Raw genomic sequence first — 20,930 nt, forward strand, 5'->3', positions numbered from 1 at the left:
CCACAACAGCCCTGAGTTGGGAAGTTCCTTTAGCTTTACAGCCTGTGACTGTGTGTGTGTTACAGTGTGTGTGTGTGAGGAGATGTGTGTGTGTGAGGAGGTGAATGGTAGATGGATATGTGTGTTTGTGATGAATACTAATCAGAAGGTGCTGAAATGTTGTTGAAAGCTTACAGGTTATAATATTTAACCTAAAGGTGTGAGGCTGCTAGCTATCTGCTCAGCAGCTGTATTGATGCTGTCTTATGAATTTGCCCACGTTTTGTGTTGTTTATGTATGTGACCACTGAGTGTGGGTGATGAATGTTTTTGACTGGAAAACAAATCTCTCCCTGCTATTTCTACTTAAAAAACCCTAATGGTTGCCTTTCACTTATGGAAGATTTTAAATATAAAACCTGTAATTATTTCAATGGAGGGTTTATTCCACTGAAGGCCCTGAAAGCATGTAATTTCATTTATAAAAAAAAGGAAAAAAAAACTCACCCAAAGAACAGAACTACCCATTAAAAAATAATCATGAAACAAGCTTTAAAAAGGCTTCTAGAGTCATTTCCAGACCTATTCCCTGCTTTTTATGTGTGCATTAGTAAAGTGAGGCGGTTCTGTGGTCTGTCTGTGAGCGAGTGTGACGTGCAGTCCCCTTGTTTCCATTAAGTCTGTGCCGTTGTTTATTTCTCCAAAGGCATGGTGGCATTCCCAAATGTTGGAAAAGAAGGAGAAAGTAGTGTTTTGGAAAGCCGGGTGAATTGATGCTGGAGATTAATGACGAAGAGCAGAGGGTGAATGTCTGTGTGGGTCATTCTCCCACCTTTCGTCACCGACCACACACACATACACACACCTCCTGCTGGTGGCCTTTTGTGGTTGTCATGTGAGATTTTGTCACATTAAGGCCGCAAACCATGATGTATTCCATTTGCATTTTGTGTGTAATTGTAAAAGGAACAAAATATTGTTCCTGTATAATATTGAGTTAAAACTACTTTTTCTTTCTTCTTTGTAGAAGATTCTCCACTGAGTCTCTTGTCTTTCCCAGATATTCTCAGGAGTTCTGAATAAAATCATCCCCCCCAGGTATCATGGTGCCACTGCCATGCTTTCTCTGGCTTTGTTTCCATCCAATTATCATGCAAACACATTGTGAACTTTTGAAATGTTGCAAAAAAGCGACAAAAAGAAAGGGGGAAAGTGCGAGTTAGATGTCTTTCTGCCTACTGGACCAAGATACGCAAGACGTGATTTTTAGAGACGTTGGTGCTACATGTGACCGTGGTAAACAGGAAGCAGCTGTAAGCTAGCATGAGCCACACATCTCAGAAAAATGAGAAGAGCTTGTAAATTTTCAGAGTTTTTTGCCTCTGATGAGGAGCAGATCTACCAGTGGATGGGAAAGTTCGCCATGTCTGAACTTATTGTGAAAATGTGTTTCCATTTCCCCTTTAATCGCATTAAATCTTTTTGGGAAAGCTAAAAACCACTTCACGCGAGCTTAAATACTTTTTCAAATTTTCAGAGTACAAGTACTCAGTTTCAGTTTATGTACTTGCTGAGTTCAAGTACTGATACAGAGAAGTTAGCAAGTTTATACTTATATACTACACAATAATTTCTGAAAACACATTTCTTTTGTCTAGCAATGTGACGTAACGCCCTCCATCTCCCTGCTGGAGGGCAAAAAGCTGCTCGCTGACGACGACTACTGTTGGTTCTAGCTGTCAGGTTGTCAAGATAACACTGTGAATATTAAATATTTGTGATATATAAGAGAAAAAGGGATGCAGTGCTTTGCTAGTTATTGTCAACCCTACAAACACTAGATAACAAGGTCCAATGGTGTCACAGTAACATGCAACGTATCTATCGGCCTACAGTCCCTGAAACTGTATTAACAAATCACATACACTGGAAAATACCTTTAAAATAAATTAATAACAATAAATATAATCAACAATCAAATAAATACATTTACCTTGAAGCATGTCCAAATGATGGATATTTTTACTCCCTCCCACCATCTAACTTCTTCTTTTGTTTTTTTGTTGTTTTACATATTCGGGTACTGGTCACTGGTATTTTTTTGTTGTAGTCCTCCACCCTGGTTGGAACCTGAGCAATCTGCTGGTATTAAAGTGAAGGGAGCTGAATTCCTTACTCAGACGGAGACGTGTATGAGATCCGTGACGCCTTTAAACACAGTACATGTCAGCAGGGGATGCTTGGGTCAACAAGAAATTTGTTTTCACACACCCTCACATGCACACGCACACACACACACACACACACATGCAGTCATTCCCCTTTTTTCTTCGTCTTCCCTGTCAAATTTAATTTCGGCTGCATATCTTATTTTCTTCTGTCCAGCACATGAACATGCACGATCTTACCAGTTGAAAGCTTCTCCTGTGCTCACGAAGTCTTTGATGATCACAGTGTTTTCTTGAAGGTATTGTGTGTGCATGTGTGTGTTTGTGCAAGTATGATTGTGTGTGTGTGTGGCTCTCAGAATAACTGACAGCTTATGCAGAAAGCAGTTTTTCTGAAGAACTTCAGTGAAGCCATGATTCTGCCCCTTAGCTCACCAAAGAAAGATTTGATGTATTTTCCCATCAGCTTGTTCTGAGACGTACCCGAGTAAACCTGAGGAGAAACACCTCAGCATTATGGCATTTACACACACTTAAAGCTGCATTATGTAGCTTTTTAAAAAAATGTTTGTTTTTTTTGACATATTTGTTAAAATCATTACTGTCGATGTGAAAAAAGTCAAGCTCCTCCCTGAGCTACTAAAGCAATATGAATAAATGCACAGCTCCCAGTCAAAAAGAAAGAATCAGAGCCTTTACAAGAAAACTGTTTATCTGCTGACATGCTAACTAGATTTAGCATTCATGACAGGCTCCGCTGTGGAGAGAAGCTGTAGCGTAGCGGGGGGGAGGGTGTGAGCAGTGCGTGCAAGAGAGTGACTAACAGCGATAAGACCCTCCTCCTGGCTCTGATTGGTTGTGTCTGACCAGATTTCTTCAGACGACAATAGTAGCACTGGGAGAAGGCAGAGGAGCCTTTGATTTTCATAGATTATCAGTCTCATAACAAACTGTCAATACATATTGACAGTTTTAACAAATATGTAAAAGAACATTTTTTTAACTTATGTTTTAACAATAAGTATGTAATAAAAGCTACAAACCGCAGCTTCAATATTCCACTCCTTTAATTTTCACATCAAAACTCGTCATGAGTAAATTAGATGAAGCAAGTTTGAACAGAAACAAAACCATTAAAAAAAATCTATTTTTTTTCTTAATTTTTTAAGCCAGCTGACCAGCAGTGTGCAGATGTTCAGCCCTCTTCAATGAAACAAAAATGAAAAGATGTCAAGGAATATCTGTGCATGTTTTGTTTTTTGTTTTTTTGGCTAAGAGGGACTCCTCTCTCTCTTCCAGTTTGCATGTGTCGGGTTATTTTCCAGAATATCATCACGCGTGTCTGTATGGTGGAGCGCCCGACCTCACTGGCCTGTAATCATCCCATTATACGCGCCATGTGTGGGCTCAACGAGAGCCATGAGGAACCGGGCCGTTCATCACAACCTGGGCTCCATGGCGCTGCAAGCGGTTCCTCCTCTTCAGTAGAGACACGATGATGCACATTTCCCTGGCAACGTTATCAGGAAATCTTTTGGCAAGCGTGGGAAGCATACAGGTCAAACAAGCTTTTGAGAGAGCGCTGATTTCTGCAACAATGGCTGCTTTGTGTCGACTCTGTGATGCAAATAATCCAGTAGACACCCAAGACTTTTTTTTTATTATTTTTTTTTTTAAGTAAAGGAATTAAATGCTGAACGCTGCTTCCGTTTAGTACAGAATCACAGAAATTCTTGTAATAGAATATATTTATGCAGTAGTTTTATATAGAGTGTCTGTTATGTTTTATATAGTAAAAATTGTGTGATTGTGCTTTTTTTTTTCAAAGATTTACTTTTTAAATCTTTTTTTAATATTTCTTGAAAAATATTTGCAACCTTACAGTTTAGTTTTACATCCTTTAGATAAATTGAAAAACGACCTGAGTTATATCACCTGAGCAAATACAAAATGCAGCTTTCTGATAGCGCTGGGCGATAAATCGATTTTTAAACCAATGAACTTGTTTTTCAGTGATGTCAGCACACCCAGGGTCTACATCTTGGTTCAGGATGTGTTTTCCAGCTTCAACTTATTTGGACTTTGAACTCAGGTCATCACACAGAAAGGATGATTGGGGAAAAAAAGTTTTTCAAGATGTTTTCTGTCATGTGTAATTTATTTTTAACAAAGTGAGAAAAGGAATCAAATAAAATTGGAAATTGGATTTGGTGTGGAAAAATTGCAGAGATTATTTTAAGCCCCATGTTGCCCAGCCCTACTTTCCAATGATTTGATTGAAAAAAAAAAGAAAAAGAGGCCAGTGTTAGGCAATAAGAAAGAGAAAGGGTGCTGGTTTTGAAATGGTTTGGTTTTTTTCACTCAGTGCATTGTGAATGAGAACAACACCAGCAGAAAATGGAACAATTGTTGCAGTTTTGGTCCCCAGTTGATCTGAGTCTACCGGACTATCAGGTGTGAAATCGCCTTTAGTTTTGTAAAGTCTAAATCACCTGCTTTTAAATGTCCACTTAGGCAAAACTTTCTGAAAAGGGAGCTGACAGCTACAGATCAGCAGGTCACTGTTGTCCAGCAGGACTCACACCGACCCTGTCGCTGCCGTCACCTGTCTGACTATTATTATTATACCTCATTAATGCCCTTTGAAATCCTCTGTGAGAAGGATTGCATGAATTATGGATGAAAAGATAGGTCTGTGTGTCTGGCCCCTGCCATCTTCATGTTGCGGTGCGTTTCCCTCTACGTTCTCAGCACATGTATGCAGGGATATTAAATAAGAATCACACTGTAAGCTCTAGATCTTCGCAGGAATCTGCTTACTCCCTCTTTTCTTTTTTTCTTTTTCTTTGTTTCTTTGGAGATGTTTTGAAGTTTCCATCAGCTTTCATGGCCCTCTCGGAGCTGGTTGTACCTTGTTACATCGTAATGATGTCTCTGAGGCATATACACACTCTTCTCTGTTTCGTACACACCTGTACATGCCCTCTGTTCTACCCCTGGCTGCGGTTCAGGGCTGTTCTCGGCCCACAGGCTGACAGCGATGTTGACATACGGCGGGTTTTTAATTACAAAGCTCCCCCTTAAGGCAATTGTTGAGATACTTAACAGATCAAGCAGACAACATGGGGGAACAGAAGGCCTCGTTGTGTCGTATCGGACTGCTATTTGAAAATCTGCACTTTTTTTCTTTCTTTTTTTTTGCAGCAGCTGAAACTGGAGGTAAATGTGGCTCTTTCAGCTTTGCCTTCTATTAAAAGTTATCCGTCTCCCCACCCTCTTTTTATCTTTATTTGCATCTGTCCCTCTGTCATCTAGATTTACTGCCACCATTTATTGAGCTGCATGTTCTTCAATAAACTGTGGAATGGGTTTGCAGTTGCAAAATGCAGCCAGTATACCTTATGCATGTTCAAACCTGCTGTACACCACACGTTTCCATGCTTCCTCCTACATTCAGTAGGAAAGTGTTTCATTTTCAGATTCATAGTGTGTCACATTGTCTTGTCAACCTGCTTACTAGTTATATTTGCTGTATTAATATGTGCTGTCCACTCGAGTTGCACAATTTTAGTCAATTTTGGGTTAAATCTGCATTTTCTTCACACTCGTTTTTCTTCACACTCGTTTTTCTCATTAACACTGTCAGTGGCAGTTGCTGTCTTCCATGAAAGGTGGGCGATATGGACTTAAAGTTTTATCACGATATTTTGCTGTACTATTGTGCTAACGATAACAGTGACAATAAGAACTATTAATTTATTCTTTTTGAGGTAACTGCATGATTGTGACTGTGTCACAGCAATTATAGCCCCACAAACACAAATAGTGCTTTTGAAAAACATTCGTATTTGTAATCCACTTCTTTAGGATGACAATCATGTAAAGAAATATGATTTGTATAAATAAACCGCAGAGTATTTTCGAAATATTTGTTTTTCATTGATTTTTCTTTTCATTGAACAAACAGTGAAACAAATAGTAAAATTATCAATCCTGACAATACAGACAGTTTTAAACACCATTAATTGGAATTTATGTTGAGAACCATAACTCAAAATTCTTATAACAAATTTATCACAATAAATAATAAACTATATAATAAGTATAGTTTAACGAGTCTATTGGTACTCTATCCAAAAGGCTCAATGTCTTATTGGTAGAAAAGTAACGGTGCTAATATTTGTACATTGCTGTTGGTTCAGTGCACACATTTACCAAATAATCACAGCATTGTTTTTAACTTTAGCACAGTGGTTCTTAACCTTTTTTGAGGTACTGAACCCACCAGTTTCATATGCGCATTTACTGAACCCTTCTGTAGTGATTTTTTTTTTCTCCTCCCAAATTCAAGACATAGGGGTGACCCAACTAGAGTCTAGTTGGGTCATCCCAAGATCACTAAGTCTTCTTAAAAGGTAGAGTCTCTGAGAACAGTTCTTCAAAATATAGTCGGTGTTTTCAGCAAAGTTGAGCTGACTGATCAGGAACAACCCAAGGTTTTAAAATTTTACCACAGTTCAACAGGTGGCCATCGAGAGAAACTGGAACCACTTTAAGGTCTTGTTTAGATCATTTAATTAGCTCTATATTCTTGAGAATGAAAAATTAACAATAAATAAAGACTTTGTGGTATTCTGATTTAGTAAGGTAATTATATTAGTTGTGTTACCACCCCCACGCCACTAGAGGCAGTACCAACCCCAAAAATATGCCACTAAGGAGCAGATTTAGAAGCTATAGAATTTGATAAAAACGGTGAGCTTTACTGAAGTTATTAAACACACAAATTCAAATCCATGCTGAGATTGGAACTCCTTCAATCAGTGCTCCTCCGCAGCACTGATTGGCTAAGTAATGTAACGTGATCCTCTGCAGCAGCTCTGATTGGCTAAGCAATGTAACGTGATCCTCTGCAGCAAGTGATGGTAAAGCGGGGCGCGTCATCACGACTTTATATAAGTGTGTCTTTACCTCCGGCAGAGGCTCCGCCGAACCCCTGAGACCGACTCATCGAATCCCTGGGGTTCGATCGAACCCAGGTTAAGAACCACTGCTTTAGTGCATGCAAAATTATTATGAGTGGGACAAAATACTCAATACTACGAAGTTCGCCTGGTAACGTGGAACAAAAAGAAAGAAAGAAAGAAAGGAAAAAAAAAACTGTGCCCACGACTTGATAAGTTTTGGGCACAGCCTGTTTGATTCGTGGCCAGGATTTGTTATAATTAAGTGGCTCCCACAAAATAAGAGTTATTATTGCGCATTATTAAGTTATTCCCACAAATTGAACGAGTCGTTCCCATGAGTTACGTCATGACCGCAGTTTTTTATTTTTTTTTCCCCTCTCATGTCACCAGAAGGGCTCCGTACAATGCAACGTTCTGTACCTCAACCTTAAAAGGTCATTCCAAAACAAAAAGGATTTCCAGTGTTGTTTGTTTGTCTGAAACGTTTGTCTTCTTTTGGACAATGTGTGGCTGTGTGTTAATCCATAGCCCTTCTGTAATATCACCAACTACAATTTCCCAAAACAATGCATACGCAGCCACTCCCAAGTGGGCGGGACTTATCGCTCCAACGCCTGAATGAGACGCGAAGTCTCCTCTGATTGGTTGATAGGTGATAAACACTTGCACCATGGCTGATTCATGAATATATGTCATGTAACTTTTTACACCTGTCACTGCGATGATTTCTAAGTACTTATCACAGCAAGGCAGCAACGTTCATGTTCTCCCGAGCCTGGATGTGAGGCCGCTCTCTTTCATCTTCATCCTTGCTCAACTCTCCTTCTTCTTCCTTCCTCTTTCCCATCCTTCTCTTTGTCTCCTCTTTCCACTCTCACACATCTGCTCCCTGTGCCTTCACCCTTCCCCTTAATACATTCTAATTAGGTCACCTACTTCTCTCTCCATCTTTATTTCCTTTCTCTTCTCCCCAGCCCCCTTTTCTTTTTGTGGTGCTTCATCCATCTATCTTTGTTCACAGCTGAAACGATCCAGAGGCCTGTTCTCTCACCCTCATGTGTGCTTCTGTTTAACGCTCCCCCACATCCAGCAACAGCTGACGCATCTAATATTGAAACCAAATTCCCTCCCTCGGCCTCCCCCCTCAGTATTCCCTTATGTTATTTTGCCAGGAGAGCTAAAATAATAAACCCTTGTACCGTCTGCAGAGTGTAATGGAAGCCTTCTTCACACTGGAAAGAAGAGAGAGACGTGGAGTTGTGCTGGCTGACAGCGGCGCAGTGACAGTAGAGCTGACTGGATTTTTTTTTCTTCTTTTTTTGTTTTTTCTTTTTAAATAACCATCATCAGAAGTCTTTTCTTTTTTTTTTTTCTATTCGAGAACTGTTATTTTTGAATGCGGCATTTGGTGTAATGGGCTACACTTTTTCCTAATGTGACAGGTTTCTCCTTGTGCAGCGTTCTGTTTGGTGTGTATCGCTGAAAAACAAAATCAGAACGACCTAAGAGGTTGTTTTTCTAATTCGCGACGCTTGCTTCAGATTGGAGAAGCACTCAGGGCTCATAAGATAAAGGCCAATGCTGGCGTTTATCTGGAAGGAGCAACTTAAACATCTGTGATAGAGCTGGTTTGGTAGTCTGACACTCTGCTGATAAAGTGGGCTCCAACTGACAAGAACCATGAAACCAGAGAGCGCTAATGCTACGTTCACACTGCAGGTCTTGATGCTCAAAATCCAATTTTCTTTTTCTTTGCATTGCCACACATACTACCAATTAACCGATTTCTGTGTGAACAGTTTACGACCCCAAAACAACACTGTGCAGAACGTTGACGTCACACAGCAGCGCTCTGTTTATGGAAGTAATAGTGGTCACCGTTGTTCTACTTTTACCATACGATGTATATTTATTTCTTCACTAATGTTTGAACAAAATGCCTGTAATTCTTTAATGACTAAATGCATTAAATGTGTACATCGAATTGACTTTTCCAAAAAATAATTGCCTGCTCTTGAGTACATTTTCTTCTAATGCTCAGCTGCAGAAAGAACAAACTGTTTAGTGAAAACGTTTTGCTCAATGGCGCTGCAGAATGAGGAAGTAACTAAACATATTGAAGCCTGAGGTGTTCTGTGTTGGGAAACCGACTCTTTGGAAAGTCTCATAATTTTCTGACAGTTCTGTAGTAGGACAGTACGACAATCCTAAACAACATACATTTAATGTGACAGACCAACACAATGTATGCATAATTATGAAGTGGAAAGAAGATAATTAGATTTTTCTTGTTGATGCACTTACAGCTGCATGTTTTTGGGGTATTTGTCTAGCAACTTTGTATGTCTACTAGCCAAAACTTTGAAACTGAGATTTTTGAGTTTCCAACAAGATGTTCTACAAATGTTTCTTGCTCCTTTTGGTTTTGTTGTCTCTTTTGGTCAGTAACTTGGAGGATATTAAGGCCTTTAGAGACTTCTGTCAAAGACATACAGTGTCGTGCACAAACATGTCTTCAAAACAAGCTTAATTTTTTTTTTTTATTACATTTGTTCTATCAATAAAGTGTGCTTCATATTTATTTTACAGTTTAAGAATATGTAACCTAAATATGGAGAAGTTGTGGATTTCTAACAGTAACGACATTGTTCCCCAACAGAGATGAAACACTAGGCTTAATATAAATGAGAACTTCCAGCAGTATTTTTTAGATGCTTTTAGCTTTTATTCAGATTGATAAAAAGCAGGTGACAGGTCAATAAAATCTGTTGTTCCTGACAGATTAATTAACTAAAGGCTGCTGAGGCTTAACTGCGGTCTTGTTGCCAAGATCTTTGAAAGACAGTTATTGTTAGAGTGTAGACAATGCCAACTTCACTCTGGCTTTCAGATTTTAGTTGTGTGTGAGTGTGTGTTCTAAGTACCAACTCTTATGGCCACTGATCACTCTCCGTAAACCTGTGATCCCTTTCACCTTCCACACAGACGCACATCGCTATCTCTTTCATTATCTATGGGTACTTTAGAAGGTCTCTGTGCATTTGTGAGGGGGAGGGGGTCACACTTGGCACCCTGGGAGGTCAGGGCAGGGTTGTAGTTGAGGTCACCAGAGGTCAGAGTTGAACATTTCAATCAGCCATCTCCTCATGCTGTGTCAGTATGTTTGAACATGGTTTCCATCAGATGCTTCTCATCTGTGGAGTTCCAGATAAGAGGCCTTTGAATTGTGCTTTGAACTTCGAGACGTTTGCTTCTTTCTTAGCAGTTCAGATCCCCCAGAGCGCAAATTCTATGCCGGGACCATTTTAGAGCTCACTTTTATGACTGTTGGACAGTTTTCCAAAAGTTGTCACATAGATTTGGTCAAGGTTGCGAGTCGCTATCGTGTTCTTTTTTCCCCTCCATCGTCTGAAGCTGTAAGTCATTCGACTTTGCCGTTGACATTCCCAGGTCGTCTTGACTTTTGTTTGTGACGTTTGCGCAAATCACTGCCGGCATGCCGTAAAACCACCTCCGCTCCCAGAACACGAAGCGATCCCATTGCCTAAACGAGAGGCTCCGCAGTCGTGTCTACTAAAAGCCACCTTGTAATCAGATTGGTTCCTCCGTGTTGTTGTGTGATTATGTTGTTCAGCAGCCCCTGCCCCACACTCTCTCCACCGACATCTTGGCTTTTATGGGGGGTGGGCTTCTTCTTCCACTTTGTCTGCTGAATTGAAACTAGGCCAGTTCATCCTCAGAATGACAATTACCATGGGCCAGACCCGCGGCCCGTTCCGAGGCGGGTGGGGAGAGACGATGGGCGATGACGAGGGTCTGAAAGGAGCAAAAACGGCCGGTCTCTGCCAAGAAACTCTGGATGTACAGTCGCTTCCGATGCTCGTTAGTGCAGCTGAGCAGAAGTCCAGGCCTGAGCGGGAGTGGAGGGAGGACTGAGGGGGTGTTGATGCTGGCACAGGCCGGGGCGGGATGTTTAGAGGCAATGTCTATCTTTAACTTGATTTTTGGGGGTTCTTTTGATGAAGCGCCACAGCTTGGTGGAGAGACCTCCCCCCCCCCACCTTTCCTCCTTCCATCACCCTTCTTCTCTCCTCCTTGATCTCCATCCCTCGTCTCTCCCCCAATAGCCCGCCTCGTCTTGGCAGTCTTCTGTAGGTCGGTGCGAGGTTGTCAGGCTGGCCCAGATTAAAGGCATTGTCCAAAGGTATTTACATCCGGCCAAACCATATTAAACAGAGATTAGGGGTTTTCACTGCACATTCAAGAAAGGAGAGGAGAATAGAGGAAGGAGTAAAAGAATTGGGAAACTTTCCAGAGACGAGCAAGATTTACAATTTGAGTAGTTTTTGAAACGGCTGAAGAAAAATGTGCTCTTTATTGACGGCGGGGAGGAGATTGATGTTGTTGGTGGGTGGTGTGGTGAGGGTGGGGGTGAGGGGTGGCTCTACAGATCCTGTTTGAAGGTCATGTGATACTGGCTAGTCTGACGGGTTGCTAAGCGTGCCAAACGGTTGGCAGCCGGTGCTGCTTTTCAGCAGAGGAAGTAGAGGCTAAAGAATCTGTTGGCTGGAGCAGCGAGCAGACGAGCCGCTGCTGCGGAGGACGTCCCAGTCCGTCTATGAGGCTGACGCACCTTGGAAGATATTTATAGTGAATTATGGTGTCTTTTAGACATATAAAACAAAAATAAGATGCACACAAAGACTGGCAAATGTATTCACACTGCTAGAGCAGATTTACATTTCCTCATTTTGGAGTTTTCTACTTTGACACAAAGAAGTGCATCGTCAACTCAAATCAAATTAAGTCTATTTGTTTGTCACCTTTGCGCATCAAGGCAGTTCAACGTATTTTACATTATAAAAACATTATACAGTAACTGATTGTGAAACCTCAAACATTATATTGTCAAATGCCATCATCAAAATCATCAAGCAAATATAAATCAGATATATTGATTAATGTTCTAGGTTTTGTTAATCAAAACAGAGGTGGGTTTTTAAAGGAACTTGGTGTTTCGGATATTTTGCAGTCTTCTGGAAGTTTGTTTCAATGATAAATCTGAAATTTTATCTTAAAAATGAAAATTTGATCAATGGAAAATGGGAAGTACGACACAAAGTATTCGTCTTCAAGCTTCAGTTTTCATCAAGCTTTCGTAACCAGTAGAACCTCATCTTCCAGAGAATTTTACCGAAGAGACAACTTCACTGTAGAAAAATCAACTTCTATTTAATGTGTTAAACTTGGCTACATATTCCTAGATTTTAACCCAAATTTGGTTCTCATAACTGAAAATAAATTTATTTAGTCGACACCAAAAGAAATTGAAAACTAGATGCTTTTCTTTTAATACAGCAAACGTGCAAAACCACTTTTATATTTTGGATCCATTATCCAGCTTACCTACAAACAAACACAAACAAAAAAAAATCTGACTACTGTATTTGTTTGATTTTAGTTTTTTTTTTATTATTAATATTATTTTCTTGACCTGTGAGGACTTTTGACTCAACACTTTTGGCCCACAGCATGACAAAAACATTTGGACACCCCAGGTGTAGAGCCTCTAGAGTCACAGACCCCTGTTCCAGGAATTAACAGTTTTTCCCATTCTTATCAGCAAAAACCAAAACAAAACCTCAAGCTTTTATCAGATTGAATTTAGCACTTCTTTGAAGATCAATTCTCACCTCCTGTCAGATTCTAAATTGAATTCAGATCTGGACTTTTATCAGGAGATTCAAATTATGCTTTGATTTGAAGTCATTTCTTCCATCTAGGTTATATGAAACATAATATAAAGGAATTATGGCAGCCCTATTGGGAACCTCTCTGTTCCAAACAGTGCTAGCTGATCAGCTGCAATTTGGATATTTGGAGAACATCCCATGTCTCTTCTGTAAGAGGTGAAATATTTGAAGCTCAGCAAGGATTAATGAATCAATACATGCAAATCACATTCATCTGCACTGAGGATATCATCCCTAGTGCCAGCGCTGCCAATGAGTGACGGCTGAGATACAGGGAATCCAGCCTTTTACAGTAGTGGAAGCAAACTAATTACCTGCAACAGGCCATTTGTTGCTGAATTGTCTGCTGTTGCTTTGGGAGCAGCCTGCTACGCACATGTGGGAAACACGGCCTTGTCGTATGATTAGTTAAATGTAGTGAGGAGGAGGGAAAAAAAGGGGGAGCCTGATAAAGATAAATGTCTCCCTGGAGCATCTGGAATCCATCACTTTCAAAGCAGCTTAATCCCAGATATGGCTTTAAATAAGGCATGTGCTGCTGCTTTTCTCCCCGGCTCAATCAAAGTACCTGTTAGGAAAGGAGAGGAAGAAGCACATCAGTACCCCTCATACACACGTCTAAATCTAAAACAATTCCAAAGAGAGTTTTTAACCTAACGCAGATGTCATTGACAAACATCAAAGCTAGCAAAATGATTTAAAGTGTCATGCTCTGTCAAGGTAAAACCTCAAACTTCAATGTATTCTATTGGGATTCTATTTCATAGATCAACAGGAAATGAAAATTAGGCATCATTTTCTACATTTATTACAAATAAAAATCTGAAAAGTATACTCTGCGTTTGTATTGACTCCCCTGCCAACCTTAATTAATAGTTTTTAGAACTATCTCACGAGACATTATGTCACATTACAAGGGTCTCTACCAGCTCCATCCATCTTCCCATCATGATGCTGCCTCAGTGTTCTTCAAAAACAATAATCGGTGCTTATTGATGTCTTTTAACAACAGCTTTCTTCTTACCACTTTTCCATAAGGAACAGATTTGTAGGCATAATGAGTTAGCATTGGCCTCTAGGCTACGTTTGTGTTGAAAGCTCTGCCTGCATGGGGAATGTGTTGGTAGCTGCGGTGGAAGCATGTGCAGAGCACTGTACATCATGCAGTGTTTCATATAGTAAGTTTAATTAAAAATAAGTGGAAATAAACAACGATTTTCATTTCAGAATCTCTTTTTGCTGCTAAATTATTGAATAAGTAGACATATGAGCTCAACAAGGAAAATACTAATTACTAATTAGGTTATTCAACCATTGGTGCAAAGTGTTATTTTACCCATTCATCTTTCCAGTGTTTCATTCCTGGAACTTCTTTAGAAATGTGGACTGTAGATGCTGACATTCACATTGGGACGTTTGTATTAGCTGCTACATGTTTAGCATTGAGATGTGACTTTAATCAATCAAGTTCAATCTATCATGTTTATTTGTATAGCACATTTCAGCAACAAGGCAGTTCAAGGTGCCTTACATTATAAAAACACAAAAATATAAAATCATAAAAACCATACAGTCAACCAGTAATCTTTACAGTTTCTCAAGTTACACATTATTTTAGGCTTGAAAAGCTTAGCTGACAGGCTAACACCTTTCAGCACAACTTGAGCACAACAGCCTTTTCCAGTGTCCAATCAGATCAGTTTTTGAAGTGGAAATTAACCCTCAGTGGGCTACGAGGAGCGTCTTTGTCAACCGCTGCTGGTGGACGTCGCTTGTGCGTTAGATTTGGGGTCATATTAGAAACACAATACAAAAGTTCCAGCTTGAACTTTAAAAAAGACGCACAGAAAAGGTGATTAATTGAGTTAATTTTTTTAACATATAAAATTTTTAGCATGTTTAAATCTGTCAATAATTAATTTAAATTAATATGATAAAGTCTCGGCTTAATTAAATATGCCAACAACCATAAATTGCTAACTTGACCTGACATGACGGAGTCTATGCTTCCTCCTTACACACGCAATCCTTCAGTGCGTGTGTGAGAGGGTGTGTATGCATAAGAGGGATAAGTTTGGAAAGCCTTCCCACATAAAGAGGGCTATTTATCCCTAGGGCCGTGGCCTGCCCACTGGCCCCTGGAGAAGTTTGTTGAGGATAAATAAACCTCTTCAGACACACAGAAAAGATGGAGGCTCTGAGCAGCACTTTAACAGACAAACGCACCCCAGTATCTCAGAGACAGACGTTGTACTATTCTGAAGGGCTGTTTGTTATGATATTGCTCTGAAGGGGCCAGAAAGGCATGGGCCCCCTTGATTTATAGAGTGACTGTCCGGCTGGGGCCGTGGAGCCACGCATACAAAACACAGGAGTACCTCGTTTACAATTGTATGTACACACACATATCTGAACCTACATCCACGATAGGCACACACACACACACACACACACATAGTGAAAAGTCAGATCTCACACATTGTTTCCAGCTGGCGTTGGGTTCCGGCGATAGTGCTGCAGCCGCTCTGCTCAAACAGCTTACACATGCTGCGCCGGACGGCAGAGCAGCGGGAATGTGGAGATGTCGATATGAAGCTGGACGTCACCACAAAGGCAGAACGGGAAGCTTCGCTTAGGCTTTGTTCACCTTTGTTTCTCTATCAGACATCTTTGGCATCGGCCGTTTACAGTCTGAACACTGCTAATGGGCTGAAGCTGTGTTTTCAGCACAGCCATAAGTGTGTTTGTGTGTTTGTCAGGACAACTTTGGGCTCAGACAGACTTAACAGGGATAGTTCCAATTGGTTTTTAGAAGTGAGAGTTCTAAAGATTTTAATAGACAATTTCATCATTTTCTGGTGAGTTTGTAGAAAATTAAAGAGAAAAGAATGTACATATAAGACTGGAGATTCATCGACCCAATATTAATATCTATCAGTCCTGATATTGGGGGGAAAAAATTCTAGATTGGGTATCATGTCAATGTGCACGATCTGTAAAGGCAGGTCTATTCAGTCTAATTCCATGCTTTGTGCTTTGAAAATCATGGTCTATTATATTATTTTACATTACACTGAGAAATCCTAATTACATTTTCTGAACCATTTTAAAGAAGGTTTGTTGCAGTTTAATTTTGTCAGCTTCAGTTTATTTTGTTTAGTTTCCATTGGCTGTTCTACTCCTAATTACACTGACTGAACAAATTAAAGTTGTTTTTCCATGTTTGTCCAAGCTACTGAAGCTGTAGGTGTATTTCAGTGAGCTGTTCTGGTGCAGAGTTAGCAAATAAATTTCTAATTAAGTACAAATATGTCCTAAACCTCAGATATTTGTTTTGGTATTGGAAGTGAAAACAGTGGATGAGCTCATCCACTGTTTTCAAATCTGAGCCATCAGTTTTAGATGTTTGATTTTAAACTTTTAAACTGTAATGTATTGCATTTAGCCACACAAGAGGGTCCGATTCTAATGTATTCTCTTCCATGAATTCTCACCTTGCATCTCCTCAGTACAAACACAGATGGGCACAGCTGGCCACACAGCTGCAGTTAGTTTTCTTTTTTTTTTCCCTCATTCCTATAGGGACTGAAAGTGCCCAGATGCTAATTAGGAATTCCTTTATGCATATTTGGTCCGAACAGAGCAACGCATTTCATTGTTTCTCAAAGAGCAGCGGCTTGGTTTCAACCCTGCGGCCTCACGCTACCGGATTTTCACCATGAGGCCGTCTGGACCAATACTCTGCGAGTTATAGATCTGCCATGGAGCAGTCGAGCGTTCACAAAATGTGTGGGCCCGTCGAAACCAAAGACACGTTTAATGCACAGCAGCTTTAAAAATCTGTATTTCAAAATTTGGAATTTGAAAGCGACGACAGACATTTCAATCTCTGTGTGACACCTGAGAAGTTGGGATTCTTTAGAAAGTGTTGGGTGTAGCTTTTTGTTTTGCTGCATTTGTTCAGCTTCTAGCAGTGTGTAAACATCAAAGTTGTGAATGAAAATTCTTCTTATACGTTTTCCCCAAGATCAAAGCAAAAGATGCACAAATGCATTTCGGCATCCCGTCTCGCTGCTAACAAATGCTAATTGGATATTTTCTGCTGCTAACGCTGACACGATTGGAAAGTCTTTTCCAGGAGAATGCATTTTAAAAAGAAAACGCATGATGAATACAAAGAATGCTGCCGTCTACTCAGAGGGTAGAGTTTCACTCCGGTAAGTCCACTACCAGCGCTTGACACTCTGGAGAATTTTAGATCTACCTCACAGAGCCCACTTCTTCACGTTTAAGACCTGAAAATACTCTGCAGCCCTTTTTTCTCAGGTTTCTTTCTCAGATGTAGACAAAGGTAGAGAGTCATTCATGCTGGGCTTGAATTTATGTGCTGTGCACTGTTGCCTCACCGGTTTTTCTCCTCCTGAATGGAGCTTTTTGTTTTAACAAAAAGACGTGTTGTAAATCTGCTTGTCGAAGCCGGAGGCCACTGAACAGCCCCATTGGTTTATTATTGACCTAGCATCTCTAGCATGGCTAAAGAGAAAGAAGTCTTTTTAATCCTTCAAGCGCTTTGAAGAAACATTTTGAGATTGGGTAAATATTAACTGCACTAATTCCTCTATGACTTAATGTGTACCAAAGCCCAAGTATTCGTGCTTCTTGAACTTTTTCACATTTTATCTGTGTCCAAACAACCTCCTACTTGGGATTTATTGGGACTTTACATGATAGTCCATTTCAAAGGGACCTGTATTATAAAGTGGAAGGGAATTACATTTTTCATAAAAGTATTGTGTACTTACGAACTCACCTCCACCATTTACTTCTTTGCTGAACAGCATTCCAGTCCAGTGTAACCTCGCCTGTTTGCACTTCATTATTCACACACTTGCAGATGTTACTTTAGAATGTATCTCCAACTTATTAGTGAAAAATTCACAATTGCAGATTTTTTTTCTGATCCATGAGTGGCATTTATTTTCCTGCACCCTCAAGACTGGAAATAAGGAAGACTATAGGTGCTCAACTGTGCATCCTGGCTCTAACATATTCATTAGAGCCAGGACTTTACCATGCTAATTTTGATTAATTAATTCGATCTGTTTTTACCCATTAAAATTTTTAATGCAATTAATTGTTTTTTGGGGGGTGGGGGTTTACAAGTAAAAGTTCAGAGCCGGAACCTTTGTATTGTGTTTCTGATACGCCCATAAATCTGTAACACCCACAAATGATAGCGATGGACCACAAAGCTGCTTTTCTTTGCCCAATAGAGATTATTTTTAGCTTCAAAAAACAATTTGATTAGAAACTGGAAAAGACTGTTATGTTCAAGTTGTGCAAAAAAGAGTTAGCTCATCAGCAAAGTTATTCTAGCCTGAAATAGCATCAATGCTAAACATGTAGCATTGATGCTGTTTCAGTGCTACATGTCCACGTCTCTAAAGTAGTTCCACGAATGATCAGGAGTTCCTGAAACACTGGAAAACCGATTGAGTAAACTTCACTTTATGATGGTTTAATAGCCTAGATAACAGATTATAACAAGTAAATGTCTTTTTGAGCTTATATGTTTATTTTATTCAATAATTTAGGAGACGTATATGGTTCTTAATATACAAATGTTGCTTATTTTGTCTCCAAATTGCAAGTAATTAATTAGAGGCCCAGTAACTAACATGATAAAAATGTTTTAATCATGTCTCACCACTATCATGAAGGTAAATTTGGTGTTTGAACTAAATACAGAGTTATAGGTATTTGTTGAAGGAGTTTGTATTTTAGCTATTCATGCTGCACTATTCAGATTTATATTTGTAAAAATAACCAAAAAATTTTTAAATTAGTTATCTTCCACTTTGCAACTGTGCAATACTTTATGCTTGCACTAACACTTACTGTCTTCTGGTAGTGGCTGCTCAAGGTTGTTTTTGTCCTTTCTGCCATTTTTGGGAGTGGGTGTCTTTGCCACATAAATCACACACTTAACATATTCAGTACTGGTAGGGGGTGACGAGGCTTTGGGGGGTGAGGGGACTTGATGGGTTCTGTGTTTTGTGTGCAAACAGGTGCATGTTGAGTAATTTGTTACAGAAGCTGTCGAAGACATGTGGAAGTATGCATGCATTAGCTGCCTTACAAGTGGCCTTTGTGTACAACAGAACATTCAGCTCAATTGTTGCCATTAGGCCACGTTGATTATTTATGGTCGCTGTATTGTGTTTTTGAAATATGAACAAGAGGACACACCTCTGATGAATGAACAAAGCGCCTCAGTGTCACATCCAAGCGGCTCCGTTCCCTCCATTCTCCGCACCGGTTGGCGTCCTCAGCAAAGTCGGTAAACATGTTGGTTTTTCCAAGCAGGAATAAATGAGGCTTTCCTCACAGCTCACATCTGTCTGTGCTCTCTGCTTGATGGCCTGACAGCAGCTTTTCCTGTTTGTAGCCAAACACCATGACTACGTTTCTTAAACAGGGTTTGGAAAAAAGGAAAGAGAGGGATTTACGTAAATTAATATAAAAAAACTGGAATGTGGGAGTCAGGATCGTTCTGTTCTTCATACCGATGCGAATAATTTAGGAATGAACATTTGGCATTGTCTGAAACTTATGCTAAATAGATGTGTGTGGTTTACGTTTGTATTGTGTTTGTGTCTGTTGAACTCACCTGGAGATGTGCAGGCTGTCACACTGCTGGGGATGATTTCAGGGTTTTCTGAAGCTGCGACTTTCCAGTCCAGACTCCGGCATATTTCTGTTGGAGAGCCGGGGAACAGAAGACGTACGGACAGGGCTCACCATATTTGTTTTAGGCCTTTCTACAAGGTCACATCCACAGACACTGAGCGTGAAATATCATTGTATGGGGTGAAATACACTTTGTCGGAGGGAAACCCCAGATTTATTAGATCAACAGAAGAATTTGCCAGGCCTGTAATGCAGTTCTGCGAGCTGTGCTCCAGAAAATAGACTATGATTGTTAACAAGTGGAAAACCCAACTGAGGCTGCATTGGTGCAGCAAACTGTGGGTGTGGCTGACATAATCACACATGGAAGTTCAGCAAGAGGTCACAGGATTTGAGTTAATCAGGTACTTTGCATTTGAATATGTCTTCTATCTGAAAGCCATAGTTAAGATTCAGCACCAAAAAAATGTTTCACTTTTTACAAAAATCAAGCAAGTTTATTTGTGTGGCACATATCAGCAACATGGCAGTTCAAAGTGCTTTACATTGTGAAAACATAAAAAAATATATATATATATACATATATGTATATTTGATATTTTCAGTTTGTCAAATTTTGCTGCTTCCATCAACCGTTTCTAAATGTACACAAAAGCACTTTCATGTATGAAAGGAAATACCAGCATGACTTATTAAAACTTTAGTACACCTTGACATCGGCAAACAGCCCATGCTAGTTGGTATATTCCATGATGTTTTTAATCCAGATTATCTGGCTTTGTAATTTGAACCACTCTTCTTTGTTCATGTCTGTTTTCAGACTCTGTGTCCAGTGAAACTGCTTTCCTGGAGGACTTTATCTTGGGCATGGGGGACACCCTGGAGATGTCGTGCAACCGGGAGGACTCCTCAGAGCCCATCGTCTGGTTCAAAGACAGCATCGGACTCTCGTCGGGCAACCGGACACGAGTCGGCCAACGGACGTTACGCATCATCAACGTGTCGTACGAAGACTCGGGCGTCTACACGTGCCGACTCGCCCATACCAACACCCTGCTCAAAAACTACACCATCAGGGTGACAGGTGAGATATGGGAGGGTGTTCTGAAGACACATCTATTCTGCTTTCTGTTTGTTTGTCCAGGAAACTGTAGTAACTTCCTACCTAACATCCAGTAATGCTCTATGCTAGAAGCCGAGGTTTAGAACTCTACGCAGACACACTAGAGCATGTTCTGTGTACACACCTCTCAGCCACACAGTCAAAGGTGAATTTCATTATCATGACTCTGTGGTGAAAGCAGAGCGCCAGTAAGAGCGCAAGACCAAGAGGAAGTGAGGGTGGGGCTGTGGGTGGTGGTGGTGGGGGTCAG

The 20,930-nt window shown here is 40.2% G+C and overlaps 1 protein-coding gene across 10 annotated transcripts in view; it reads left to right on the forward strand.

Moving 5' to 3' along the window:
- The window catches only part of fgfr3 (fibroblast growth factor receptor 3), a 78,348-nt gene that overhangs the window by 11,387 nt on the left and 46,031 nt on the right, over positions 1-20,930 (forward strand). For all 10 annotated transcript variants that reach the window (XM_007568584.2, XM_007568589.2, XM_007568585.2 and 7 more), the window contains exon 3: positions 20,378-20,641. In XM_007568584.2, coding sequence (XP_007568646.1) covers positions 20,378-20,641 — 264 coding nt within the window. The remainder of the gene's footprint in view (positions 1-20,377; positions 20,642-20,930) is intronic.

Source organism: Poecilia formosa, unplaced genomic scaffold, assembly GCF_000485575.1.
Source record: "Poecilia formosa unplaced genomic scaffold, Poecilia_formosa-5.1.2 Scaffold227, whole genome shotgun sequence".
NCBI classification, from domain to species: Eukaryota; Metazoa; Chordata; class Actinopteri; order Cyprinodontiformes; family Poeciliidae; genus Poecilia; species Poecilia formosa.